At 38.8% G+C, this 25,607-nt stretch overlaps 1 protein-coding gene across 1 annotated transcript in view; it reads left to right on the forward strand.

Moving 5' to 3' along the window:
* Positions 1–470: 470 nt before the first annotated feature.
* The window catches only part of slc51a (solute carrier family 51 subunit alpha), a 60,888-nt gene continuing 35,751 nt past the window's right edge, over positions 471–25,607 (forward strand). The window contains exon 1 of the mRNA XM_039745598.1: positions 471–715. Within this exon, the coding sequence (XP_039601532.1) occupies positions 661–715 (55 nt within the window). The 5' untranslated portion in view covers positions 471–660. The remainder of the gene's footprint in view (positions 716–25,607) is intronic.

Raw genomic sequence — 25,607 nt, forward strand, 5'->3', positions numbered from 1 at the left:
GCAAAAAAGTTACTTATTCAACATTAACAGAAAGACAGGTTGCCTCTGATAAATAACAGTTTAATTTTGCCCGGCTCCATGTGGGATCCTGGGTCAAATATACTGGCAAAGCTGGCACATTTACATATCTAATGAATGGGATTTACTACAATGTTTATGAGGTAATGTAAACAGGGTAAATAGCGTAGGGTCACCCTAAGTTTCACAACTTTAAACAGAACTAGTAACCAGCCAAATAAGGAGCTACGAATAAGTACCAACTTCAGCCTCGTGCTTTTGGGTGTTAGTTATGAGGTGCCGCAAGCATATCGCTTTTTTTTTTTAAGGAATACCTTTTAGGAACAAATGTAATGTGGGCACAGCGTGGGTGATTTACGGGAAAGTCAGCTTAAAAAGGGAGAAAGGGCCTGGATGAAATAAAAAGGGGCGGTGCTATCGCGGGCTCCCCCTCCAATCGGATGAGGCGTCTTCCCACCGTTCACGCACTAGCTTGTCATTTACCTGGACGGCGATCATTCGGGATTTATTGTTTTTTTAAAACAGGAACGGGACAGGCAACTTTGCTCTGTGTGAACTGAATGTCACCGGGAGCACAACGGACCGGCCTCGAACATTCTTTTTTTATTCGCTCAGGACACTAATGTGAAAGAGACCGCCAGAATGCAGAATATCTCTTGTCCGACAGAAGTGCCATTAGCTCTTGATTGCCTAAAGAGTAAGTACATTATCTTTAGCATGAACTTTTTAATACCCAAGTGCCAGAGCTTCAGATAAGCGCATAATCTTTTTGTGCGTCTACGGAGTGTGTAGCACTTACTTCTGAGGTCTGCGCTCGGATCATTGCGCATCATTAAAGTGTGCAGCCTTTTTTCTTAATACAGCTGACGATTTGTATAAATAACCACATTTGGTACCTCTTTTTAACGTAAACACGACCGTGCTCTTTTTTATGTGATGGATACTAGATGCTTGTGGTGAACCGCGTCGTCTTGTCCACAGTGGATTCTGCTTCGAGTCTAGTGGTGCCCCTGCGATCCTCTTTTGATAGAGAGAGTGAGGGAGAGTGAGGGAGAGAGAGAGAGAGAGGGGGGTACTTTGTATGCCCTGAACAACACCAGAGAGCTGGCGCAAAGCAGAGGTCGCCACAGTCACCATTTATCGTTTTATCTTCATTTCCAGCAAAACAGAAAACGAACTCAATTGTATGATTCAGTTTGTCCAGAAAAGTTCCTTACTTCTTAAAGCGTGCCTTGCATTTAGGCTGCTAAAAGCATGTCATCTGATTACATTTTTCGTTTTGATTTAACCTGAATTAGTTTTAAATGATGCAGTTAAAAAAAACTATCTGTCCAGATAATTGCTTATGCCCCAGGTCTTAGTTCACATTTCTTCTATTGCTAAAAATATTTTGCCCCAAAACAAAATAGCTGAGAGAGCGACATGGTAGTGTGACATGCGGGGCATCTTCAGATCCCGACCAGTCTCTAACATTGCGCTCACGAACGTTATCTGAAGATGCACAAGCTGTGCAAATATACGGTTAATCGCCAAGATGTACAGAATTCCAGTAACTGTACAATTCACTGAAGTGTTGTAGGGTGGTAGGCGATGCAACATAATAGGTCTGCTGTCCCGAGAAAGACGCGTGAGGCTGGTAATCCGTGCGGTGTTTCTATATTCTCCACGTGTCAGAGTGAGCTGTGCTGCTGGTCACTCGCTCACCACCCAAGATGATCACGTTAGTGTTAGAACATCCCAAACTGGCTGATGTCACTTGCACTCATTGTGGCACATATGTATATATATATATATATATAAAGCGACTTTCGCAGACATAGTCACAAAGCGCTGTACACCAAAACAATTAAAACACACACTTAACATAAAAACAATAAAAAACAAAACTAAACTTACAACAAAACAAATGAACAATAAATTGGAAGAGCCTTAAATGGCTCCCCATATGCTAGTGTAATAAGGTGCCTCTTCAACTGTGTTTTTTTAAATATATCAAGTGTATTGGCATTCCGTAAAGCACAAGGAAGGATATTCCACCATTTGCTGCAACAGACTGAACAGCCAGACCCCCACAAGTCTTCAGCCGAGTACGTGGAACAATGAGAAGGCCCTGGTTAGATTATCTCAGTTTAGTAGTATAATGATGTAAAAAATCTGAAATATATTGTGGTGTTTGACCATCCAGAGCTCTGTAAGTGATTACTAAAATTTAAAACAGATTCAAAGTTCCACCAGAAACCAATAAAGAGAAGATAAAATCGGAGTAATATGAGACCACTTAACTGGAGCTGATTAACAATCTAGCTGAATAGACTGAAGACGCAGCAGCAACGTGTCCTGATATACATGCTCTCTATAACAGTGACTGACTGATCAAGGTAGTGAAAATATAATGGATTAAACAATATCTTCTTTTTGTGGCACACAAATGAGTTGATTATTTATTGTCATTGTTATTATTATTATTTATTTAAAGATACATTTAGTCAAGGCAACTTAAAAGAATCAAAATCCACATGGAATATTTGAATGCATCATGGCATAAAGATACCACAGAGCTGTGAATACTTTTACAACAAATACAGGAGGGTCAATTCCGCTGTTAATTCCAGGAGTAGACAGCAAGTTGCAGCATGCTAACAAAGAGTAGTGAAATTGTGTGAATAAGGACTTTAAACTTAATGCTGATGATTTGAAGCCAGTGAAGCAGCATGCTGGAGCAAGTGTCCGATGACAGTGCTGCTGGAAGTGCTGCTAGCACAAATCTGGTGTAGTCCACGCTAGAGGGAATCAAAGTTGATGACTGGCATAGGGACAGATGGATGGTGAGGACTGAAGGGGTCAGGGAGATGGATTCATGTCCACAATAAGGTCTCAAGACGCTAATTGAATATGGAAGGGTGATGTATTCTAAAATAATGTTGATAGAAAAGCTTGAAGGGTGTGAGATGGAGATGAGCTCCCTACGGCAAGATGGTTGGAGACAAGGAATGAAAATTGGGAAATGAATATTGAATGAGTGTTGGGTTATGAACATTGGGCTTGGTGAGTGGCATAATGAGTCTATATGTCAATAGATAAACTTTCCCATTAGGAGGTCTCAGGAAATATCTGGATGGGGTGGATGTCAGTTGTGATGATGCTTAGTGTTGATTAATGGTCATAACATGAAGCATTGGCTAGTCTGAATAGTACACACGTATGAGGAGAACAGAACAGGGGCACTTGGAGTATTTAACTTTCCATTATTCATTAGATTATCCTGACTCTCCAAAAACACTCTTCTCGATAATTTTACTGCTGTTAGGTTAACCTTTTTGAAACATTGTAGTGTCCATTTGTGAGGTCTCCCCTTAAAAGATTGTTGTCCCCCTCTTGCTGGTGAAATATATTTCTGTGTCTCATTTTCCCATCTTCTTGATTACTGATCCTGGTTGTAAGCATCAGAGCAAATGCCACACACTAAGATGACCGTTTGTCTGAGGAACCCCAAACACAATTAGCACTGCCTGTTAGTCTGACCTTTGGATTGTGACAGGAAGTTAAATTACATTAAAGAAGGTAAATTTAACACAAGGAAAACATGTAAAGTACATCTGTACACAAATTCAAACTCAAAACCCAAACATAATAATAATAGTGATAAAGGTTTGTAACATATGATATTCCATAAAGGGATAAAGGTACTTGCCAGACAAGAAATCGCTGGGTGCAGAGAAAGACCTTGAGGTAAATTACAGACTGGCCGTGATTGTCAGACAGCAAGCAAGCAGCACCCACACTTGGGCAGGCAAGACTGTAGACATTTTGAATGCCGTGGAGATTCCTGCTTACAGGGCGCTGGTGGATGTTATGATTTCAGATGTGTAAATAATTTTTTGTTAATTTTGTGCATAGTTATGCTTGTTCTTGGACTTGTTTTGGGGGTATTTCTGGCTTTTGTTTTTTTGATTCTCCTAATATTTTAGAGTTGAATAATTTTGTCCACCATTTTGGATTTTCAATGACATTGCTACGTCAGAATCCTCAGGGGCGTGGGCTCAGAAGTCATTGGTATTACCCATTGGAGATTAGAACATTAGAACACTCTAGACAAGAACAGACCATTCACCCCAATAAAGCCTGCCAGTCCTATCCACTTCATTCTTCTAAAAAAACATCACGTCAAGTTTTGACAGCTCCTAAGTCTTATTGTCTACCACGATACTTGGTAACTTATTCCAAGTGTCTATGGTTCTCTTTGTAAAGAAAAACTTCCTAATATTTGTACAAAATTTACTTATAACAAGTTTACAACTGCGTCCCCATGATCTTGACGAAATCTTTTTAAAATAACCGTCTCGATCCACTGTGCTAATTCCCTTCATATTTTTAAACACATCAATCATGTCATCTTTTAATCTTCTTTTGCTTAAACTGTATAGGCTCAACTCTTTTAATCTTTCCTCATAACTCATTCCCTGTAGCCCTGGACTGAGCCTAGTCGCTCTTCTGTGGACTTTTTCTAGTGCTGCTATGTCCTTTTTCATAACAAATCAGAACAGCAGCACATAAAACCAAACAAAACTATATGCAAAAGAACATGTAAAATATATGTCTTTAATGCCAAAAATGACGAATATATGACAATAAGGTAAGTTACAGGGAGGAGTAGAGTGGAGAGAGACAAAGAGAGAAGAAATGAGAAAGTGTTCTTTGTTGTGTAACTGAGAGGTGAGAAGATGGTCAAGATGTCCAGTTGGGCAGAAAGGACAAGATGTTGAAGGGCAAGGCCTAGAAATACACCAGAGCTTAGCTTGTGTTCGGTTTATTTTAATACTGAACAGACACCACGTTTTTGCATATTTTGCAGTCTATAAGATGAATGAATATTTACAACCTGGAGGGGCAGTAGGATTAACACAGCTAGCAGCTTCATAAAGCTGGGTTCAATTATCATCCTATGAATCAAATATCAGGGCCTGTAAATGTGGATTTTGCATTAATCAACCACTTCGTTAATTATAAATGTTCTTAATGTGCATCACATAGTATTTCACATTCTGTACCTTGTTTAATTAAAATCATGTCCATCCCAGGGCAGTGTTGGACACAAGGCTGGAATCAGCTCTGGACAGGACACCAGTCCCTCACGAGCTCACTGTTAAGCAAACCCACTCACACAGAAACAGACGAGAATCTCTGGTTAACCCAACCAGCTTGTCTTTGGGGATGTGGCAAGAAAACCTGAATACCCTGAAGGAAAGCCCTCACCGACGCAGTGAGAATGAGCAAATTCCATTCCCTGGATCCCTCGGATACTAAAATAATAAAAAGAGAAAAGCACTCTTCCCAGATTAGTTCAAAATACCCAGACATATCTAAAATTTCAAAGCCTAATATACATTAAATACTACTGATTACCAGTAAAAGTTAGCAATGAATTAAATACATAAAATAAGATTAAAGTGTTACCCTCATCCCGGATGTGCACGCTAAATTCATGAGTCGGCAGCACTAATTCCTATGCCACCTTTCGATTTTCTTCTAATTAACAATAACTTTAATTGTTATTAGCATACATTAATTAACTAAACATTTAACCACTCAAAGGATTAGTTCTTATTTCATTCGGTGTTAATTATTACAAATTAATTAGCTTACCAATTAATTTAAATGTTCTTAATAAGTCCAAATTAATTAAAGAGTAATGTTTTAATTAGTCCAAACCAAATAACTAATTAATTACAGAACTTTTTACTTCGAAAAATGAGTTAACTAGTTAGTTATCAATGTTCATTATTACTACAAATAAATCCAAAAAATATTTAATAAATACTCTTTGTACAAATGAAACCACACGTTTAAGAATAATTTCATTAAAAAACAAATAAAATGAAATAACAATGTTAATAATTACTATAGGTTGATTAATGTTTAATAGTATGCTTAATTTACATGGTATTTCACTTTTTTTTTTCCGTATGTACGATGATTACTTTAGTAAATAATAATTTCTGCCCCTTATTTATTTATGTACAGTATTTGTTATAGGACGTGTGCTTTTTACATTAATAGTTTGTCGTTGTTTCTCTTGAGCCGTTTACAGGTGTAGCTTTTATAGTTTCATTGTACTAGTAGAATGACAACAAAGGCCTTCTAATTCTAATTCAAAGCAACTAATTAACAATATTTTTATTTAGTACAGATCAATCAATTAATTAATTATTTAGTACATCAAATAAGAAAAATAAGAGTTTAATAAAGAGGCACTTGGAATAAGCAGCACAGGGAGAAATTCTGTCGAAAATCAGTATTCTTTGACTGCGTTATAAGAAGGCAAGCTATGGAACAATTAGTGGCAGACTCACGCAGAAGGCAAAAAGTCAAGGATCCGAAGAGCTTGGGCATTTGTCCAGAGTTGAGACGCACACCACGCTCGGGCACTGCAGTCAGTTACAGACACGACAAACAGCACATGTCAAAGGACACTGAATGGATGAATTAGGATGAATATTTTGGCAAGCAATTGCATTGTGAGTCATTTATTTAGCTTTGCTGCTTTACCAGCTAGATTGCTCTTTAGGACATTAAACTTTGGTTTTCTTTGTTATGGGGTTAAAAAATGAACAAAGAAGTATGTTTTATTTCAGCCGCCAGTCTCAAGCAAATAGCCCATCAGTTCATTCACTTGCACCCCTGATTGGTGAAATTCCTAGTGTGGCCCCTACTACTTGAAATGGTGGCAAAAATGGAAGGCTGCACTGGGGCACAGCCCTAAATGTACAATCGAATATTAATTGAGGGTCATGGGGCTTTACTCTGTGTACGTTCTGTTGGTCTGGCATCTCCTGTTTGTATAGTTAACTCTAACGTACGAATGTACTGATGGATGTAATTTGGGAGCTGATGTGAGTGCTGAAGGGAAAATATTTTCCATTTACATTGCATATTATTTATTTTCAGTCATTTACTTCAAAGATAAGTTGCCTCTAAAGTTTGCATATTGCAGTCTTTTTAGTTAGCCAATAAAAGGTGTCATTTTGCTTGATATCCATAATGGCTAACACGGTACAAACACCCTAGTACTAAAAATCATTCACTTCAAAACTTTGCAGTGTCTGGGTTTATCCAATCAAAGTCACACACACTATTGCCAAACCATTCACATGAATTATGACAAATACTCTTTTACAGTTTGCTTCGACAACAACATTTATTTCTATATCACATTTTCACACAATGGTGTAGTTCAGAGTGCTTTACAAGATAGCAAAGAGAAAGTTACAAGAAAAGAAAAACAAGATGAGGCAATGATAACGAAGAATAAGTAACCACAAAACAAGGTAATGTCGGAAAACACACGCACAAAAAAACTTCAGTTAGGCTGGAGAAAAAATAAAATCTGCAGGAGTACCAAGGCTGTCATACATTACAGGTGTGGAGTTTCAGCCCTCATACACAACCAGAGAGACACCAATTGTCCAAACCACACACGTTTAATTATATCCACTGTAATATACAGCACCTCACAATGCTCGAATCAGCTATATCGCTCACAGTCCTTTCTTCTCCTCTCTTCTCACAAGTCTCCTGCCACCTCTACTCCTCCACTCACAAGCTCCGGCTCGACTAATGAAGTGAGGCGGCCCCTTTTATAACGCTCCGGATGTGCTCCAGGTGTTCCACAATGATCGAGTGTGGCGGAAGTGCTGAAATCCAGGGCTCCACAATCCTCCCGGCGCCCCCTGCAACCATTAGGGTTGAGCTTTTAAATTCTGATCCTGCGGCTCCAATGCAGACCAGGGTGGCTCTTGTGGTCCAGGGGAGGTATTGTCCCTCTCCCGATACTTCCAGGTGTCCCGGATGGGCAGGATCCCCAGCTGTCTGCCACACAGGATATCGATGTGCTTATCAGTTGTCCTACTTTAAGATGAACTTTTATAGGACACCACAATGGCTACAGCATCACAGCTCTAGAATCTCAGTCCAGTCGTGGCTTTTATTTCCTGGTGTTCTGCTTTCCTCTGGCATCCCTATGCTATCACGATTAGGCAGACTGATGCTTTTTAAACATGGATTTGTGTTAGCCAGTGTGACGTGTGCATGAGTGAGGTCCTGGGATGAATGTCTACACTTTTCAGAGTTGCTTTGGCGTTTTCCCCAGTGCTGCCATTGTAGGTGCTGCGTCCTACAACTCTGGACCAGAATAAGCAGGTTGGTAAACAGATGAATAGTTGAGTTTGAAACATGCAGCGGGGCGAGTGGAGGGGTCTTCCTCACTCACTCGCCAGCTTCGGGGCGTGTTCCTTAACTCCGCTTAGCTAGCGAACGAGAGAACGATTGAGTTCAACTTTGTTTGATATTTAAAATAAATTGTTACTTAGGTCTTGATGAGTTTGAGTTCGGATTTTCTCTTAAGTGTATGCCACATTGAAAAGACAGATTGCAATTCAGATTGTGGATCGTAATTTTGTGTTTAAAAGATCGTGATTTGATTTTTTGGATAGATCGCCACCCATAAATTTGACTAATCAAGTTTTCAAATTTATGTAGGATTCATTAACCCTTTGGGGAGCTACTTGGAAAGGGGTTGTGAGCAACGTCTTGGAGACCCTTGGTCTAGTGGTTAACAGTTTAGCTTTAGGTTGGTTGTTGGTGCTTCCTCACAGTTTCTTGAGCTCTGGCTAGAGTATCACCTGGAGTCTGTGCAGTGTGCATGTTCTTCCTGTATCTGGATTAGTTTTTTACTCAAGATGCTGCAGTTTTCCTTTTAGATTCTCAAGACATGTAATTTTATCTACACTGAACGAGTACTTTTCAAATCAGAGTACAACTTAATGACGGTTTGGTTGGATAGTTAGGAAATAAATATACAACTCATTAATAATACAAACACAATTCATTAAAAACAGTAAATTCAAAATAAATTAATTGATTTATTGCCCTGTGGTGGGCTGGCACCCTGCCCGGGGTTTGTTTCCTGCCTTGCGCCCTGTGTTGGCTGGGATTGGCTCCAGCAGACCCCCGTGACCCTGTAGTTAGGATATAGCGGGTTGGATGATGGATGGAAGGATTTTTTGGCTGAAAGTTCAGCAGAACACAAGCCGCAAGTTTAACAAGCGCTAGCAGCTCTGTTTTATTTCACAGTCCTACTGTGGACAATAGGGATATAGAGTGTCAGTGAGTCATAATTATTTTTTGATAAAGGATCACACAAATGTTACTTGGCAAATGTGAATGTTAGCAAGCTCAATCACGTTTTTTCAAAGAATGATTGCACTCAATTTCATCACTGCAGACTTTAAAGTGTATGTCATAAAGCTGTACTGACATGTTTAGACTTGGTGAAATCATCTGTGAGAGCAGCCATATCTCCCATAGTAAGCATTTGTCAGTTTGTCAATCTTAAGACCACAGAGCAGCCTCAAACAAGTTTAGAAAGCAATGTTACAGATTTCAATATCAAGATGAAGCTAACAAAAATCAAGAGTGGTGTAGTTTAGGCTCTCCTGATGACAGGATTTGGCAGGTCTGAATTAGAGTACCAGCACCTTTACGTCTTTTGTAAAAAAAAATAAATATTTGAGCTCAATGGAAAACTCTAAGCGTTACGTATACATAACAAACTTTAGTTCTTGTGTTTCCGTCTTCCAAAATTAGGCTCAGCGTATTCATTTATAAACTAAAATAGTATTTTAAATATTGGTAAATAAGCACAAGGACAAAGAAAAGGTTGGGGGATCCACCCTGTATATTTGAAAAAGGTTGGTTAGAAGTTGAGGTCTTTACAGATATGAGCTCCAAACAGAACTGAGTTGGTTACAAAATGGCTGCTATAAATATGCGACAGAGAGGAAATGATGATGGAGGTGGCTGTGGTCTTAGAACCGGAAGTGACACCACACCACTTTTGGGGAGGTGAGGTCTGGTGCCATTGAAAGTGAAGACTTCTGGGGACTGGAAGAGGGCTTAGGATGGTGGCTCTTTTATAGGTCGGCAGGGGAAAAGAAAGAAGAGTTAGAGGACAGCACCATTTCCTGGTCCATCATGGAAATACAAGTATTCAAGCCCGTAAGTGCACGTATGTGACAATATACCAGTACATTTTGTCAATTTCCCTGCTGAAAATAAATTATGGTTGAACTTTACTTAAGGCCATAGGATATTCTTCATCTCAGTTTTAGAGTTCCCACATACTCTCTGATAGTCTCACACTGCAAATCACCAGACTTTCTCTCATTTAGTGTAGCTAAATAAGCTCAAAGCATTGCTCAAGCATTGAAAAATGGCTGTCCACGGTGTAGTTGGTTTAAGGCCACATGATTTCATCCCTGATGTTTCTTCTTTTCTCTTGAGGGTCTTCTGTAGGCACTCTTGTTTCCTCCTCTGATGGGTTCAGGCACCCATTTAGTGCCACTCTTCAGTTTCTGTTCAGGGATTGGTAAGAGTTAGTGAGATGGAGGGAATTTGTCATGTTTTGGTCAGGTTGTTGATCTGTTTGTTTTTTTTATTATTTGCTTAAATTGATTTGACTTGTTCTGAAGTTTTTACAGCTTTTTTATGTTAATAAGCAGTAAGAAAATGTACACAAGGCCTAACATTTACATGTAGTTAGATATTGATTGGAAAGTTGGAGCATTTTTAAATTTTGTAATCACTTAATCAAAACAGACAGCTGCACACAAACTGAATGGAGGCGCACACACAAATTGAAACAACAGAATGTAATTACAACCTGCAAAACCTATGAGGTCAGTTACATAACACCCCAACATCATGTAGCACCCACAACTTCAGTCACAACATGGAAAAAAAATTTTGTATACAGAGATTATTGAGTTATTTACATAGTACTTCTGATAAATTGGGTTAATCCTCGGCACTATTACAGGGGACCATTGTCTTAAGAAATTTCAGGGTAACATGGCCAGTTTATACCTATCTTATATGGTAGTACTCATTTGTCCAGCCTACTTACTTCTGACCTGGCCCCATCCCATGTCCTGCAGCAAGGCATATTTGTTTCTGCAGATGTTTCATTGTTCAGCTGACAGGAGCAACTGTTGAATGATTAAAAGAAAAAAACTGAAAAAGTAAACCAGCTGAAGTAACCCCTGCGAACACCGGGGGGAACTAGCTCCCCAAACACCCAACACAAGCAGACTCGGACACAAGTATGAATGGCAAAGAGTCTTTTATTGTGGAAAACTCCCCATGTCCTTCCATTGCAAGGATGTCCCAGCCGGGTAAGAATGGCGGCCATTCCTCACACCACTATCAAAGTAAAATTGAAACCATAAACTAATTTTTAGTTGAAGTCACAAGGAATGTTTCTCTGTACTTACATTCACCATTGCTTTTTTAATGGGAGATTTAGAAATTTCTAAATATCTGTATAGTACATGTTAGTCATGGTATCTCAAAGAAAACTGAACTGTCCCAACAAATGTTCTTGAAGAATTAGTGTGCCATATATCAACAAAATCAGTCCACTAGAAGATGGGTTGTTTCATGCAAACAGCCAGACAGACAGACAGACATGGCTATTGCAGTAGGTGCTTTCACGTTATATTCCAAGACACCTAAAATGGCTTATCTTTATATGTGTCCTCATTTCAACTAAATTTGAAGTGGAAGCCCTAGAATCCTTGTTTGACTGTGATAAGGATGGGTCACCAAGAGTTATATCCATACACTTTAATGATTATATACTAGATGTATAACCCTTAACTCTTTTAACTCAAACTGGTATATGCGTTCTCCTGGCACAGTTACTTATCTTTGAGTTGGTGTATTATAATTACAATTATAATCTTTATTTGCTTGGCAATCAGAATGAACAGTCAGTCATTTTCCAACCCGCTATATCCTAACACAGGGTCAGGTGGGTCTGCTGGAGCCAATCCCAGCCAACACAGGACACAAGGCAGGAACAAATCCCAGGCAGGGAGCTAGCCCACCGCAGGACACACACACACACACACACACACATGGGACAATTTGGGATCGCCAATGCACCTAACCTGCATGTCTTTGGACTGTGGGAGGAAACTGGAGCACCCGGAGGAAACCCACGCAGACACGGGGAGAACATGCAAACTCCACACAGGGAGGACCCAGGAAGCGAACCCGGGCCTCCTAACTGCGAGGCAGCAGTGCTACCACTGTGATGAACAATTCAGTTCTGTTCAATTAATTCTTATTAAGAGCACTCCCACTTGTAATTTCAGAGTACTACACAATAATTAAAAGTATAGTATGAGAAATGAAAAGCACAATAAACAAAACTAAAAAATTTGGAGGTGAGCATCAGTAGGCTTGGAATCAAGCTACCCGAACATTTCCATAACATCCATCCATCCATTGTCTAACCCACTGAATCCGAATACAGGGTCACGGGGGTCTGCTGGAGCCAATCCCAGCCCACCACAGGACACACACAAACACACCCGAGCCAATTTTTAGAACCGCCAATCCACCTAACCTGCATGTCTTTGGATTGTGGGAGGAAACCCACGCAGACACGGGGAGAACATGCAAACTCCATGCAGGGAGGACCCAGGAAGTGAACCCAGGTCTCCTAACTGCGAGGGAGCAGCGCTACCACTGCACCACCATGCCGCCCTTTCCATAACATTTCAGTAATTATTTACCGCTCTGATGCTGATCTTTCCAATCATAAAATAGGTGATTATGATATCAATTGATGAGAAGAATTCATGATTAATTGTATAATTACAGTATTTGAGGATTCCTCTAAAGTGCCTCTTTCTCTTGCACAATTTGGCTCAAAAACTAATCAGCACATCGTCATCTCATAACAGGCTTAAGTTTCGAGTTTAGTATTTTTCTGTCCAGCTGTTTTAGCTCTAGACTGTCCTCAAGAAACTGCGACAAACAGACACACACACACACCCATCATTGGGATAATCGATGTTTTTGATATCGGAGACCCTAAGACGTTGAGATCTGTCGAAAATCAGAGATTGAAAAGCTTTCTCTCCTCCCCCATAGATGATAGTTTTAGGTTTGGGGGGTTAGGGGGCCTCAACCTCCAGGCGGACTGCATGTTTTTATTCCAGCCAACTTCCCAATTATCAGCCGATTACTGCTGTTAATGAACACTATTTAAATAAATGAAGTAACATGTATCATTAATAGCAAGAAGTGGTTTCTGGTTGCAGTAACAACATGAAGCCATTGCGGCCCTGCAGGAATGGAGTGTGAGACCCCTGCATTAGAGTTTGGCAGTACACTCACTACACATCTGACACTTCTAATATTGTTTATTTTCCTTCAGTGAGAAGATCATCTCAATGTTTTTGACCTGGAACATTTCAGTACTTATTATTTATTAACTGACTGCTGGTTAAGATAAAAATAAGAAATTCAGGCTTTGGAATCTTAATAAACAAAGTCAATTAAAATGAAAGCAGCAACATTTGTTCCTCTACCAGCAGTAAATGGCCACTAATTGAGGAAGTGAGTGGAATGAAGGCGTACAGCCAGAGTATCCCTCTAGGATCTGAGGCCTACACACACACACACACACTTTTACATACACTGTATATACAGGGAGGTTTCAAGTCCAAATTAAATGCTGACAGTTTCATTTGGACAAACATCTGAAAACAGGTTCCTTATCTGTGATGTCTCGCCTATCCAAGACAGGCCAAGTAGTCACACAGATAAATAATAATAATAATAATAATAATAATAATAATACATTTTATTTATATAGTGCCTTTCCCATGCTCAAGGCACTTACAGAATATAAGAAAGAATGGCAGGGTATACAATATATAGCATTGTACTAAACCAGATAAATAAATAAAGAAGATTAAGACAGTAAATTCAGAGAAAGCCTACCAGACAACAGAAAAGATGGTCTAGCACACACACACAGGTTACATGAGCATCTTGACAGAGAGGTAAACTGAGAGAACGGGAATGAAGTCAAGTAGAGCTAAAAGTCTTCCTGAACAGATGAGTTTTGAGTTGTTTTTTAAAAGAATTCATGGAGTCAGCTGATCTGATTAATTTCGGTAGGTCATTCCAGAATCTGGGCGCTATACAGCTGAAGGCCCTGCTGTCACCCATGGAGTGTAGATTAGTGTGGGGTAAAACAAGATTGCCAGAATCAGAGGACCTTAGTGGGCGGACAGGCACATAGTGATGGAGAAGGTCACTGATGTAGTTTGGCGCAAGGTTATTTAAGGTTTTGTAGGTTATTAGAAGGATTTTATATTTGATTCTGTAAGACACAGGGAGCCAGTGAAGACGGAGCAGGATGGGTGTGATGTGCTCGCTGCTGCTGGTTCGAGTAAGGACTCTTGCAGCCGAGTTTTGAATAAGCTGGAGCTGTGATATAAGATTAGAAGGGGCACCTGCCAACAGCGAGTTACAATAATCTATGCGGGATGTGATAAAAGCATGGACAAGTTTCTCAGCATTAGAAAAGGAGAGGAAGGAGCGAACACGGGATATGTTACGGATGTAAAAGTAAAAAAGTTTCTTAATGTGATTTATGTGGGCGGAATAAGAGAGGGAGGAATCAAAAAATGGCACCAAGATTCTTTGCAGTAGAGGCAGGTCTGATGAGATCACCACCAAGATTGATTGGGAAGGAGCTCATTTTGTTAAGCTGCACTTTAGTCCCAGTTTGCAGGAGTTCAGATTTGTTGCAGTTTAATTTTAAAGAGTTCTGCTCCATCCAGGTTTTAATTTCACTAAGGATAAGAGAAAGAAAACATAAAAGTCAGCAATAGTAAAATAAAAACAACTAGTACAATTAATTAAAAAGCAGTTTAAGAGACCAATGTGAAATAACCTCAGTATATTATGCTAAATCAGTGAGTCTTCACCTTGATTTAAAATTTGAAGCTTTTGTGGGACATCTGTAATATTTGCTCCGTCCTGGGTATAACTCTAATTTGCATCCATCCCTGCATGAACCTGCAGGGAAAAACTTGGGGGTTGGTGGCAGAATTGGCAGTCCAGCCACCATAAAAAACCTCACACTGTTCCACTCTATCTGAACTGGTGTGGTGCTGAGGTGTCACCCGTTGCTTGGCTGCACTCGGGTCCTAATCTGGATCCTGAGTTGGTTTGTGGTGGGTGCGGCAATGCGCTGTATCAGTGTGTGCTCCTAACCTGTAATATTGTTACGCAGACCAGTCCAGAGTTTGAGTGACATGAAGCTAAAAGCTCAGCCTTCTATGCAAGTTTTATTTATTCTCAGAATTGTAAAGAGGCCTGAATCGTGATATTTTATTGTACACCCTGTAGTAGTGGTAATAGTTAATTCTGAAAGCAAATGGGGAGACTTAACCATTTATGACTTTATATGTTTGAAGAAGGATTTTAAATTCTGCTCTAACTTTAAATGGAAGTGGGTTCTAAGCATCAGTTGCGATCCCTGCTGAAGTGTTTTGGATTAAATATAGAGTATTGAAAGAATAATTTTAACAGTCTGACCATAAAAACTAAAATGAGCGCCTTATCTTAATGTAAACAAATGAGCACAGAAGGCACTGCAGTTTAAATAACACCAAGTGCAAGATAAAGACAGATGTGATGTTTTCCCAGTGGGAGGCAACGTAACACACTGACTACCCCTACGACTTCATGGATTCAGCACCCCAAGTTTAAATCTTGAACCCGGTCATTGTTTGTATGAGGTTTACTTGTTGTCCTCACACATTCCCTCAGACAGGCAGGATAGATTAGTTGGTGACTCTAAAATTGGTCCTCAGTGTGTGGGTGTGTGCGTGAGTGGGTCCTGCCCTGTTTCCTACCTTGTGCCCACAGCTGCCAGGATTGGCTCTGAATGCCCTGGATTATGCAGGTTCAGTAGTCGATGCATAGAGAGCCCTGTAGACTTTACTTTAAATTCAGCTTTGTAAATCTTTTGTGTTGCTTAATGGAAAAAAAAAATCCAGTCAAATGCATAAAGTATCTGTTTTGTAACAGAGCGATATGTGAAAAGTCGAAAGGGGCAAATAACTTTCTAAATTCACTTTGAATAAAGAATGCTTAGCAATGAAGAGCTCTATTTAAAGAATCCTAATGTGTTTAATGCCGTTCATTCTTTAAATGTGTAGTTCATTTGCAACTTCTATGTACCATCTGGAATTAACGTGGAAAAAAGCCTCGACCTGAGTAGTAATTTTAGGTTTTATGCCCCGTTAATTACACTCAGAGGTTTCCTGGAATTGTGTTATCCAATTTGCTTTTCCAGAAAGTCATTTAACATTTAGTTCTGTAAACAATGCTGTATTTTGGAATGCATTGTTGGTGTCAAGATTTCAAGATTTTATTTCAGCACACAACAAGTGTCATTAAAAAGTGTCTAAGGGGTATTGTCAAAATATATGAACAGTGCTGGTGCTCCGTTATTTATATGCCAGGCTTATTAGTGTACCAACCGACTGTTCGGTAGCTAACCCGTGCACCTGGGCTTTCCACCCCCAATTATGATCTGCACCTAAGAGAATGCCTAATTCACCTTAATGGTGGCGCCTGTCCTGTACATGAAATGCAAAAAATAGCAATATACAGTAAATAGCAATTAGTATTAATATGTAAAAGCTCATTTAAATAAACAGCCCTATAAAAATCTATTGAGTGCAAGTTCTAATACAGAGTCAGAATAATTTCAAGAGTAAATATTAACACATGGCCCATAAAGTAAGGATTCCTTGGACTGCTTTACATCCTTTAAAGTAACAGCCTAAAGCGGCTTATCAAATACAGACCAGATGAAACAGTTCAGTTTGCACTGGCATTATCAGCTGTGGTAATCTATCCATTACAAGAGAACCCTGGACTATTTCTGCAAACAAAAGTTGAGGTTGCAAATTACAAAGGATTTTTTTCTTCCAAATATGAAGGACACTATCTTGTTAAAGACAAAGGAAGAAGTATGGTTCTTTCATTAGACCAGGGGTAGGCAACCACGGTACTGGGGGGGGCTGTAGGTTCTTGTTCTAACCCCGTTTCTTAATGAGAAGTCAATTCTTGGTGATGCAGCACTTACTGCTGAAGTTTCACTTATTAAGGTTCTCCTCCCTTAATTGCTTATTTCAATTTTGAACAGTTACATTCACTTTTTAATGGCTCCTTATTAGCAATAAGATGCAAATGACAAAAGAGCCAGCAGTTCTCCATCTAACTTGTTTCCATTCACACCTGTGTGGATTCGTCATGCACTATTTGGCTTAATAAAACACTTAAGAGAAAAATTTGACAGACTGAAAATTATTTTTTTTAGGCTTCAAATCATTTGGATGATTTCCTTGGAAAGGAAACAAATCTACAATTTAAGAACATGATATTGCAGACCAACAAGCCATAAAATTAAATAAGACCTGAGATTGGTAAGGATTGGTTTCTAATTAAGCAACAGGGTTGGAATGAAAACCTGCAGCCACTGCAGCTCACCAGGCCCGACACTGCCTACCCCTGCATTAGAGTATTTTGAGTATTTGTTCATGTCGCCCCCAAAGGTAAACTCTAGCCTGGGATGTCATCCCTCAGAACATTCTAGGAGCAACAGAAACCCAACAAAATCAGATTGTGCATAGAACGTGGGGTTAATCTGATTTCTTCTGTTTTTGTTGTAACCTGGAACAGTATCATAGTTGTCATTGCAGGATAGTTTTTTACATTCAATCAACCATCTTTAATGTTAGCCTTTAACATCATAAGGCAGGGACTATGTGCATAAAAGCCCACTACTTCACAAGTTTTAATAATTGTATATCAAATTCTGCTCACCTTAGGAATTCTAATTATGACTTATGATTGTTTTTCTTCTAAGCACAGGGGATTTTGCATCTCTTTTTAGGTGCATTCACATATAGTGTGTGAAGCACCTATTGCAATAGCCATGTCAGCCTGTCTGTGTGTCAGACTGCAAAAAAAAAAACAACTCGCCTCCAGTGGACAAAGTTTGTTGAAATGTGGCACACTTATTCTTTCAGGAAATTTGCTGAGACACTTCCATTTTCATTGAGATATCTGGAACAGAATGCACTGTACACAGGTTTAAAACATCAGAATCTGCAATTGAGTAGCATTGGCAGATGTGCAAGCTCTTCTGTCTTAAAATGAAGAAACATTCTGTGCTACTTCAACTATGAATGAGTTTACTGTTTCAATTTTACCTTGACAGTGGATACCCCAACTTGTATATGTTGTATAAATTCCTCTCTTTCACCTCTGAGAGCCGCTCCTGACGGCAAACAGATCCCCAATACACATTAATGAAGCATCAGCAGAACTCATGAGTGGGTAGGAACTTGTAATCGCAAGCTTCTTTGGCATGTACGGGACTGAAATGCCCCATCAAATCTAGCACAGCAAGCTTGTTAACCTCTGTATCAAAAAGTTGTTTCTGCTTTATGAAGTCCTCCCAGTGGCTAGAACTAAAGCAAAAGTCAACGAGTGCATCAGCCCTTCACTCTTCTCGATGCTTTAAGTTGTAACAGGTAAGTTAAATCATTTTCCTAACCGTAAAAGTGTAAAATGCAAACAAGGAAAAAAAGGATTATCTAGATATGATGTAGTAACCTTTGGCATTATACACAAGAGTAAATAAACATTTACTCAGTATTAATCTACACTAAACCAACAACACATCATCATTATCTGCAGATTAGAATAGTTCAATGTCAGTATAATTTACTAGGGTGACTAGAAGTTGTGGTGACTGGAGCAGTCCTGATTTCAGGCCTTGCGTCTCAATAAATAACTAAAAAATATCATTATGTCCCAGTTTTAACTGGCTGCGATTTTAATAAAACATTGCTCCACCAAAACAAACATCATCACAATCTAATTAGAATGGCATGAATGAAGCTCCAAAGGTTAAGCCCATACCCCAACCCCCATCCTTTCTTTGATATAATATATGGGTAATAGTGCAGAAAAACCTCCTGAGGGGGAAAGGATGAGAAGGATCTTGCGTTAAATTTGAACAGCATCACGATGAGGGCCAACATCCAGACAAAAACCAAGTACTGCCATTTACTTGTTTAACAAAAACCACTGTATGGAATCATATGTGGTCATTTGTGCCAGCGTTTTTTTCCTGTGCCCTGCTTTCACACTGATGATGATGAGGTGAAGCAGGCATTAAACAAATGAAGATGGGCTTTATGCGTGGGCAGATATGCACTTTTACAATCTGGTCTTACTAAAATTTACCACCACAGTGTCACATTCACATGATATCCTTAATGGTCAATTGCTGTAATAAAGTTTATCTTTCCCTTCTTTTGTTCCATAACATTTGTCATAACTGAAGAACTTTGCAAGTCCCATTTCATAAAAATGACAACAAAGACTTAATTAATTACAATTATTTGGTTTAATTGAGTACTCACATGGAAACTGAAGAGAAAGTGAGGAACTGAAAATTGCTGATCCGTTTTAGGCTTCAAATCACTTCGGTGATACACATATCATGAGAAAGGAAAACATATCTATGATTTAAAAATGAACTTACATGGTAGAGTTAAAACACTAACAAGCAATGAAATTAAGTAAGATCTGTTATAGGGGAGGATTGACTTTTATTTAAGCAACTGGGTTGGAATAAAAACCTGCAGCCACTGTGGCTCCCCAGGATCGGTTGGCCACCCCTGGACTAACCTATCCAGCACTGTCCAGGCCTGTTTTCAACTTTTTCCCAAAACCCAGTGAGACAGCCAGGTTCTAGAACCTACCTACTGTACTGAACACAGTCCTTTGAGGGCTCAGTGGCTGCACAGTGCTCAAATGTACCTGAAGGTTACGACATCCGTACATTTTCTAACTTGTTATGTCTGATGAAGGAAGGTTTTTTTTTTCCCTTCCAGCCAAGAATTTTGTGTGCTTTTTTGTGCAGTCCCTGCTTTACAGCCTTTGATGTAATTCCAGGAACAACGGAAGCTGGAGGAAATTAGATCCGCCTTGAGCACAGTCTTTCCTTGATGGATTTACTTCACCTCCAAAGGCTCTCCTTTTCCTGCTAGTTTAGATGGAGTTGGTCGGAGTATTTTGTTAATGGGATAAACACTTCACAAGCTGTAGATGCTTCATCAGGTCCATTGGCTAATGAATTTGAATGCTCATTGACCTCTGCCTTCTCCAGCTTCACCTGTGTTAGCACTGTAGGGCACTTGGTTCCCTGCAAACAAGTACAGCTCGCTAGGCCCACCTTAGGATGCAAGGTGTAATCTTTAAAGTTGATTGGTGGCTATAACTGGCTGCTTGACACCCCTGTAATAACGACTTTGATGTAGTTTCTGAAACAACAAAAACCCAACAAAATAAAAAGAGGGCAAATTTGCTTTGTTAGTTGTGATGAAGGGGAATAGCAGGCGATTCTTTAGATTTCCAGTAAATGTTTGCATTATTTTAGCAAATCCGCTTACAAACAATCAAATTTGTTTGTTTTTAACTTTGTGTATTTCTGAGTTTATCTGTACTTGTAAACACTGAAGAGTTCCATAACATTTTTCTACTTTAAGAAAAGATTTAATATAAATACCTGAGTGGGTGGCACAGCAATTTAGTATTTAACAAGGCTGCTTCACAGATCCAGCATTTTGGCTTTGAATCCGACACCTGATCATGGCCTGTGTAGAGTTTGCACTTTCTCCCCATGTCTGCACAGGTTTTCTTCCCACAAGTCGTGCTGGTTAGTTTAAAGGAGAAATCAATCCAAACAGGATTTTTTTTATATTTTACTTTTATCATGTGATTTGTAGTGATGGCTGGGAAAAACTTAAAATCTCATGTTTTTTATGGAAGATGAAGATCATAAATTTTGTACAGAATTGACATCTACAGCTTTGGACAACAGCAAACAATATCGATAATTCCCATGAAAAAATCTCAAACACTACTTGTGTTGCATAATCTCTAGTGTTTATAGTCACCCAGTCGTACGCTCAAAACATGTAAACTGCATACTAAATTATTATTAAATAAATACTCCTGGAAAATGAGTGCATCATGCAAACAGGAAATGCATTCAAGCACTTTTGAAATGAAGACAGGACTCCTCACCATTGAATGAGGAGGAGAGGTGGGTCTTCAATTCAAAAGCATGATGTCATTTAATGCATTTTTCTGCGGTGAACAGTATATGGTAAAGTCCTAAAAAAATTTGCTCCAAAGTACGATTGTGGGGATTTTGAGCAAAGGAAGCACGAGCATTAGAGAAGGAGTCATCCTGGGTGGTTTTGAGATTTAGCACTGGGGCAGATGTGCGGACAATGTCTTTAGTGTATAGGTGGATGGAGTCTCTGATTCTCTCAGATTATATGTTCTTTATATCAAAAGACCTATGTGGGATTACAGACCATGTGACATCATTGTCTAGTTACTCTGCTGGTGGACAGCTCTTCCTAGACGCTTTAACCATGAAAGTATGTGAAAAACATGCTGTCGTAAAAAGAGTAATTGTCTGTTGAACCTTCAATTCCCCTTATTCCCATTTAAAATACATGTTTTGGGTTGTCTGGCCATTTCATAGATATCATAAAAAGGATTTTCACGGTGCAACTCACAGTATTGCTCTTAACAGGGATTTACAGCACTGCCTTGAATCTAGACAGTTCATTTGCAGTCCATCTGAGCACAAACTTGTAAATGAGGCACATTGCGACTTGCTTTTAATATACTGCCTGGTACTGCATGTTGGAGATTATATATGTTCATGTAAAACATCTGATATCTCAGGTAAGTAATTGGTTCAAAAAGGATGACAGTGATTTAGGTTAAAACTTTCAATAAAATTTATTTTTGAAATTAATTCAGAATTTAACAAGACTTCAGTAACAGAAAGTGATGTAACTATCTCTTGGATTTTTGAATATTCAAATCCATCACACCTGATTAACAAGCACCTGTGTTATTCACATCTGAGAAAAACAAAATAACGAAATATGCCCTTGACCATATGTTGTAGCATCAACAATTTGAGCTTGGAGAGGTGGTGACAGTAAGCCATCCAACTTGAAGCATGCAAGGCAAAGGTGATAAATTACAATCGCAATTCCAAGAAATCTACTGATCGACTAACATTCAGTGAACTTTGTACTGGGAGGAGAGCATCACCCTTACCTGCAAAGGAATTGTAGTAATGACTCCCTGTTGTTTCACTTTCAGAAAGTTATATAGCCATTTGATTTTTTAACAGCACCAATGTAACCAGTATTCATTCCCAAGCTAACAGTCTTGATTTCTTGAAAATTATTCACCATTTACTCAAGGCAACTAGCAAATTATTTTTTTACAGCTATCTTCAATGAAGCCATGCACTTTGCTTTACCACCAATACATGTGTTGCTGTCAATTTTAAATGTATTTGATCCAGTCTTGCCACAGTGACTGCAGGATTCCATTATACCCTACCTCTTAATCAGCTTTTTATTGATCTTGACATGTAACTAACTTATCAATTAGTAATTCACACACCATGCAGGACATGTGTTGTGTTCCTACAAATACAGTACATTTTTGAAATGAACCAAGTTGTTCCAAAAAGAACTGGATTGATTTCACAGAACCAAAGCTGTTTTCAGTCTATCAAGAAAGGTATAATACTTATTGTGGTTGTTAATTACAAATTACATACTTTTTAATAGCCATTCTGGTAAAACATATGGATAAGCAATGAAGAAACAGGCATGATGACAATTTCCTTTTTATAAAAGCACAAGTTGCTAAATTTGAATAGTCCTGCATCAGAGTACAGATACACAACAAAGAAAAGTTTAATCAAATCAAGAGTTCAGGTCAAAACGGAATTGGCCCTTTATTAAAGGACTGGCTGCATTGGGAAAACCCATTGTCTTGAAGAACATCATAGAGAGCCTCCTGGACCTTTTGCCAATTCGGCAGCCAGACACACCTCATTGTTAAATGGTCAAGTTATAGTTCAATTTGATTAAAAGAAATCAAGCATATTCCTGCCATTTATCATTATTATTATTATTGGAGTCATTCTATTTATAGTTAAATTATTACCGAAGTTTATTCAAACTAAGACCGTGCAAGGCTTGCTTTCATTTTTTTGGGTCAGATACACTTTATTATAACTAAAGGAAAGAGGAAATTTAATTGTCAAGATTCAGCATGTGTGAGATAAGATAAGAGTAGAATAAAATTAAAAGAAAATAAAGTTCAAACACTTCCAGTTCCAGAAGAACCACCAACCAACCAATACAACTCTTCCAACCCTAACACTAACCTTTACTGAAGCCCAATTCCACTGTATGATTTAGCAACTATAACAATGCTGAAAAAGACCTTTTAAGTCTATGACAGTTTAGTAGTCTTGGTAAAGTGAACCATGACCCTAATGGCAGCTTCCCAAACTGGATTAACATGATGGCACCACTCTGGCTTCCTACTAACATTCCTATATAATGCAGCTTAATGAAGGAGGACTGCTGATGCTGCTGTTCAATTAGTGTTATTGCTAGTTTATATAAATAATATACTTTACTAGGGGGTGCCCCTGCTGCTTCTTCATGAACCCCCAGCATGCACTACACTCCAGCCACTTCACATTTCTGCTTCTTGAGTTGTGAAGAGACGGGCTGAACGCACCCCAAGAAGACACGGTAGCTCCTCCAAAACCCCCTCTTAAACATTGATACAATGGGAGACAAATACAGTTTTTTTTTACCTCCTCTTTGCTCAATCAGCTGCTAGCTTGCTGCGTGATATGCATCTCGCATGGTGCTTCAAACATTTAAAAGCCTGTACAGCAGCTGTCCTACACTTTGTCTTTTATTTCCGGCCCCGCGTGTCGTTAAATCTCTTGGCACAAACTCTTGTCTCGCGGGGCGTAAGTTCTTGATATTTTTTAGTTTATAATTTAAAAACAGAATAAGAATCTGAAAATCTAACAACATCGCATTATAGTTCGATAAATTCTGAAAAGAATGATACCAAACATATATACAGTATGTAGGTTTTAAAATAGGCTCAATTTAAAGCATGACAAAAAAGTCACATAAAATCGTTGCACAAAATCGTTGCACTTTTAGGCTTAGGACTTTATATATAGAGAGTAGATAAATCTAAGCTTTCACATAAAATATTGTGATCTAAATTTCAGACAATATGGTTTGCTTGGGCACATTGACCATATTCTTATTGATGTTTGTCTGTTTTTATTGTGTGGGTCCACAGCTGAGCCTAAATGTTTGTACGAAGTGTGATCAAAAAATACTTTGAATGGTTAAAAAAAAAAATATTGCAGTAAAAGACACATTAATCTCCCAAAAAATACTCCCTCGATTTAAACACACTTATCCCATCATTCTTGCCACTTTCTGAAGCAGTTCTGGAAGTCTTCTTTCATGTCTTTGCTGTCATGGCTGCCTCAATGTCCTGAATGGATTCAAAACGTTTGCCTGGTCATTTTGACTTTGGGGCAGAGCAAGAAGTCGCATGGCCCTCAAAATTTAAACCTGAGCCATGATTAAATGATACCAGGCATACCCTCAGACTGGCATGTAGGCAAACAGAACATAAGTGGAAAAAAGACAAGCTTCAGGTGTTTTTTGATATTTTAAGGGATAGTTTGTCTAGTTACCATAAAGCTGTGAAATCTTCTAGGTTAAAGTATTTTTCAGATCTTATTGAATATAACTGTCACAGACCTAGAGTTTTATTTAATACTATGAACACTATCTTTACCCCATCTTGTCCTACGTTTTGGATATTATAAATAGTTATCCTGAGACTCGTCTTCAGTCCCATCAGTACCATGAAAAATGTGGATTTTACAGATTTGTCAAACTTCAGAGCCATCTCCAAGTTGCCTTTTCTTTCTAAAATTCTTCAGAAGGTTGTCTTTCTACAACTACAGACCTTTTTAATGAAATTGGCATTTTGGAAGCATTTCAGTCTGGTCAAAGCAAAGTCGACACTTTTAAGGGTTCTAAATGATCTCTTATTAATAAGCGACACTGGGGATAGTGCTGTCTTGTTGCTTTTAGATCTGACTGCATCATTTGATACAGTTGATTATGACATCCTTCTTTGTCTTGGATCAGGTCACACCTACCAGGCAGAAGCTTTTCACTCAGCCTGGGCAATGTCTCCTCATCCTCAGCCCTTATCACCAGTAGGGTCACTCACTTATATACCCTTGAGCCTATTCTTTTTTCACTGTACATTTTGCTTTTTTAAAAAACATAACATTTCTTTTCATTACTACATAGATGATACACAGTTATGTCTTCCACTGAAGCAAAGCAAAACAAATGATCTTAAACCCTTATTGGACTGTCTGAAAGACATTAAAATATGGATGTTACTAAATCTATAAATGACAAAAAAACAGAGGTTCTGTGTTTTGGACCAGATCTTATATGTGCTCTTTCAAGTAACTTTGGACCTCTGACAAACTACTGTAAGCCTTGTCGCAAAAAATCTTGCTGTGATTTTTGACGATTCCCTCATATTTTGACAAACAATTTGACTCCATTGTTTCGATCAGCTTGGGTTATTAGCTAAAGTCAAGTCTTTTCTTTCTGCAGATGATTTTCAAAAACTAATTTATTCATTTGTCTCTTCTCGGCTTGACTATTGCAACT

This window comes from Polypterus senegalus, chromosome 2 (assembly GCF_016835505.1).
Source record: "Polypterus senegalus isolate Bchr_013 chromosome 2, ASM1683550v1, whole genome shotgun sequence".
Lineage (NCBI taxonomy): Eukaryota > Metazoa > Chordata > Cladistia > Polypteriformes > Polypteridae > Polypterus > Polypterus senegalus.